This window comes from Tupaia chinensis, unplaced genomic scaffold (genome assembly GCF_000334495.1).
Source record: "Tupaia chinensis unplaced genomic scaffold, TupChi_1.0 Scaffold139943_1, whole genome shotgun sequence".
Lineage (NCBI taxonomy): Eukaryota > Metazoa > Chordata > Mammalia > Scandentia > Tupaiidae > Tupaia > Tupaia belangeri.
The window spans coordinates 2,508,520-2,513,110 of NW_006199822.1; the positions used below are offsets into that span (position 1 = coordinate 2,508,520).

The 4,591-nt window shown below is 43.7% G+C and overlaps 1 protein-coding gene across 1 annotated transcript in view; it reads left to right on the top strand.

Moving 5' to 3' along the window:
* The window catches only part of GSDME (gasdermin E), a 71,249-nt gene that overhangs the window by 58,144 nt on the left and 8,514 nt on the right, over positions 1-4,591 (top strand). Inside the window, 2 exon segments of the mRNA XM_014593226.2 lie at positions 465-660; positions 4,540-4,591. The exon segment at positions 4,540-4,591 is cut by the window's right edge and continues 6 nt beyond it. Of these exon segments, the coding sequence (XP_014448712.2) occupies positions 465-660; positions 4,540-4,591 (248 nt within the window).

Sequence of the window (4,591 nt, forward strand, 5' to 3'; positions counted from 1 at the left end):
TGCCCGGCGTGAGTTTTAAGCCACCGGGTCCGGGACGCGAACTGCGGTCGACTATGTGGGAGTCCAGCGACATAGCCATTACGTTAACTGCTGGTTCCCTGGTAATCATTTTTTAATTTGACCAGAGAGAAACACAGAGAGAGAGAGAGAGAGAGAGAAAGGAAATAGAGAAAGCAAGACACTAGGTCTGGGACTCAAACCGTGGTCGGCTATGTGGGAATCCAGTGCCCTTAACCACCAAGCCACCTGCTGGCCCAGCTTAGTGTTTTCTTATGAGGATATTTAACCTCAATGGATTAGTAATTTAAAATCATAAAAAAGAGCTCAGTGTCTTGCTTTACTTGAGGAAAGGTGAAGGGCAAAGAATAGTGTGTGTTGTGTGTGTTATAGGCGAGGTCCCGGGTTGTGCCTGGCCTCTATCCTCCCCATGACGGTCTTCCCCTCCCCCTGCCCCAATCTTGCAGTGTGATGACTTGGTCAGTGGCCTTTCATCCCCACTGGTGGTGCTCGAGGAGCTGAAGCCCTCACAGCAGCAGGATGTCACAGCCTTCCTGCAGCTGGTGGGGTACAGCGTGCAAGGCGAGTGTCCCGGCCCTGAGGATGCCATCAGTGACCAGAAGCTCTTTGCAACAGCCTACTTCTTGGTCAGTGCACTAGCAGGTATGTAAAAACAGAACAAAGAAAATGAAAAATGACTGCTGCCCCTGGGGGAAGTGGCTGTCCACTTACAAAGCAAGGAATCCCTCCTGCCACCTCTCTACCTCTCCTACCCACAACGCACTGTGCTGGAGGGCCTTGGGGAGGGGCCGTGGTACTGGGGGGTGGTTGTTCTTTGTGAGGAAGCTGGACTTTCTGTTCCCTCTCAGGCCAGACGTGGCAAACCAGCCCATCCTCCTCGTCACCTTCAAGGTAATACCAGTCAAGGAACTGAGTTCCTGATACATTCAGAGTTCTTCTGAAGCACCCCACAGAAAGAGGCCCAGAAGTCTGTCTGTCTGTCTTTCTTTCTTTCTTTCTTTCTTTTTAAAGCTTTAGAGTGCCTCTCCCAGGTGATGAATGTGTGCTCTATGTCTTATTCCAAGTCATGGATAACGATTTTGATCGGTTGCCTGGAATTAACATAAGACAGAGAACCCTGAGGAATTTCACTAGAGACTTGCCCTAACATTAGTGTACTAGTCAGAATTTTTGAGTATAGGCATCCTTTCTTTCCTTTTTCTTCTTTTTTTAAACACCTGACAGATTTCTTTTATTCTGCATATTTCAGTAGAGGAGAGAGACTTCAGCATAGAACTGAGCTTGATTCCTGAGAACAGGTCTACTGTCTGGGGCTTGTCCACAGCCCTGAGTTCTCCAATTTGTGAGATATTTTTTCTTCATATATCCTATTAAAACATTTCTATCAATGAGCTGGATCAAAGAAGTCAAATACGTAGCACATGGCTGACGTTGGGAATACATTGCAGTCCCCTTTTCCTTGAGCCTAGACACAAGCTTCAAATTCTCCTCAACTCTGTACACAGGCAGCCAATTAGAATCGACACACAAGATTTACTTATTATTTCTGAGCTGAATAGAAAATATCTCCACTGACTATTGTCACCATACTGTACAACAGATCTCTTCAACTTACTTTTATCTAAGTATAATTTCATATCCTTTGACCAATATCTCTTTAACTTGCTACCCTTCAGCCACCCCAGTCCCTCCTAGCCACCGTTCTACTCTAAATTTCTAGAAGATCAACTGTTCTGTATTCTACATATGAGATCATACAGTACTTGGCTTTTTGTACCTGGCTTATTTCACCTAACACAGTGTCCTCCAGGTTCATCCATGTTGCAAATGATAGGATTTCCTTTTTTTTAAAGCCTGAAGTGACCAGAAGGTAGAATAATGGTTACATCGCTGGACTCCCTCGTAGTCAATCATGGTTTGAGTCCCTGACCTGGTGGCTTAAAACTCATGCCGGGCATGTGTGCATGTATGCATTCTCCTCGAGAATGGAGAAGAAGATATTGCAGCATTGCTATCCCTCCTGGGGGATGACAGCTCACTGTCTCTCTGGTGTGTGCAGATCTCTCTTCTACACAGTATTTCATTTCCTTTGGATATGTACCCAGTAGAGGGATTGCTGGATCATGTGGTAGTTCTATTTAATTTTTTTTTTTTTTAGAGAGGTTTTTCGCTATAGGGTGCGTGCGCTCGCCAGACAGAGAGAGAGAGACATAGAGACAGAAAGCAAGAAATCACCCCCCAGGGGGGATGGTCATGCTGTAATCCCTTCTCCTCCATTCTCCTCTCGGGATCTTGGGCACACATACACACTTACCCAGCGTGAGTTTTAAGCCACCGGGTCTGGGATGCGAACTGCGGTTGACTACATGGGAGTCCAGTGACATAGCCATTGCGCTAACTGCTGGTTCCCTATTTAATTTTTTGAGAAACCTCTATATTGCTTTCTGTTATGCTTGTACTAAGCTACAACCCCACCAGTAGTGCACAAAAGTTCCCTTTTCTTCACATCCTCACTAACACTTGTTGTCTTTCATCTTTTTGACAATAGTCGTTCTAACAGGTGTCAGATAACAGCTCATATTGGTTTTAATTTGCATTTTCCTGATGATTAATGATGTTTGGCATTTAACAATATACCTGCTGGCCTGTCTATATCTTCTTTTGAGAAATGTCTATTCAAAGTTTTTATTTTTTTTTTAAGAAAGATTTTTGCTATAGGGCATATGCGCTTGCTGGAGAGACAGAAAGTGAGAAATCACCTCCCATTGGGGATGGCCACTCTGCAGTCTCTTCTCCTCCATTCTCTGCTGGGGATGTTGGGCATGCATGCACATATGCCTGGCATTAGTTTTAAGCTGCCGTTCCAGGACTCAAACCACTGTCAACTGTGTAGCAGTCCAGCAATGTAACCACTACGCCACTGCTGTCCTTTTTGGACACTTTAAAATTGGATTGTTTTCTTGTTATTGAGTTCTTTCAGTTCCTTATATATTTTAGATAGTGACCCCTTACCAGATGTGTAGTTTGCAGATGCTTTCTTCTAATCCATGGATTATTGCATCACTCTGTTGATTACTTCCATTGGTGTCTGCAGCCAATTTCTAAGTCAACACTGCCGTTTTCCCTCTCTATGAACTGCAATCTTATTTACATGTCAGTCACGGCAGATGTCAATTGGGTGTAAAGCTCCTTCATCAGTGCTCTTGTAATCCTGGACCTTTCCAAGTTGACCTTGTCCTCCTAGACAGTAGAGTCTTCCCTCAGAATCTGTGGAAAGTGCTAGAGTAGGAAACGGGCTTTCTTGTGTCCTACTGTCAGTTTTGGCTTTTTTGTGCTTTTGGCTATTTTCAGCACTTTGGTGTCACATCTGACCTACCTCCTGGAAAGCTTTCTTCAGCACTTTATGACCTTAGATAAGTCACAAGCTCTGAACTCCTTGTGTTTTATTTGTAAAATGGAATTGGTATATGAGAGAATAATCAAAATAATTCATTTAAGTTCTAGAAACATTTAACCCTGTTATACTGTTGGGTTGTCGGAAAAGTCATGACACATTTTTGCATAGAAAAACGCAGAAGAAATAGATCATGACTTCTCTGACAATTGAATATGTTTTAGGCACTACTAGGTGCTGAGGTAGGAGAAAATGGTCCTTGCTCTCTAGGAAATCAGTCAAGTAGTAAAATTCATGGGTAAGCTCTGTAACACAGAGGCTGTGCTTCCATCCCCATGTCCCTCGCACCTAATACCATGCGTAAAAGAGCGAGTAGCAAATGAGTAATATAAAACTAAAATGTTTCCAACAATAGGATGAGAATGAGGATTGCATGGTGCTCAGGAGCCCCCTTGAAAAGCAAAGGAAAGGATACGTGGTCAGGTGGCTTCGTGCCATGTCACATGCTTCCTCCAGCCCTTTGTCAATGCCACGAGAGCACATATACTTTCTATTTTCATTTTACTGATTTGGTGTAAGGGTCTCCTTAAGAATTTGTTGAAAACTGCGGACCTTCTCTGTAGACAAATGAGCATACAGCATTTGAATGTAGTGTTGGGGGGGGTCTCTGGCAGGATCATCCCTCAGCAGCCTTCACCCTCTCTCAGGAGAGGGCATATTCTGTTGTGCTCTGAGTCATAGGTACAGCAACAAGTCAGCTTTTTACTAGGCTGCTACTGGATGCAAGCAACCAGGTGAGTCTTTCTGCTTTTCTCTGCTGAGTCCCTTTTCTCAGAGTCTATGAAGTTCTTCCTGATTGGCAAACTGAATGTCAAGGAATGTATGCTGGTGAAATGGAGCTGGTAACTGAGTATCTCTATCTGTTTCCACAAAGGACTTTGCTTCTAGTTTAGAACTATTCATTCATTTACTTAACAAATGCTGAGTACCTCCCCTATCTGGCTGGTAGGAAAGTACTAAAATATTAAATTACTACCTAAGGGCTGGCTCTGTTCCTATGGACTTCTTTCTTTTTTTGTTTTTGTTTTTGTTTTTTGACAGTGACTGTGATTTTTTGTCTCTTTCAGAAATGCCGGATAATGCAGCAGCTCTGCTGGGCACTTGCTGTCAACTCCAGAT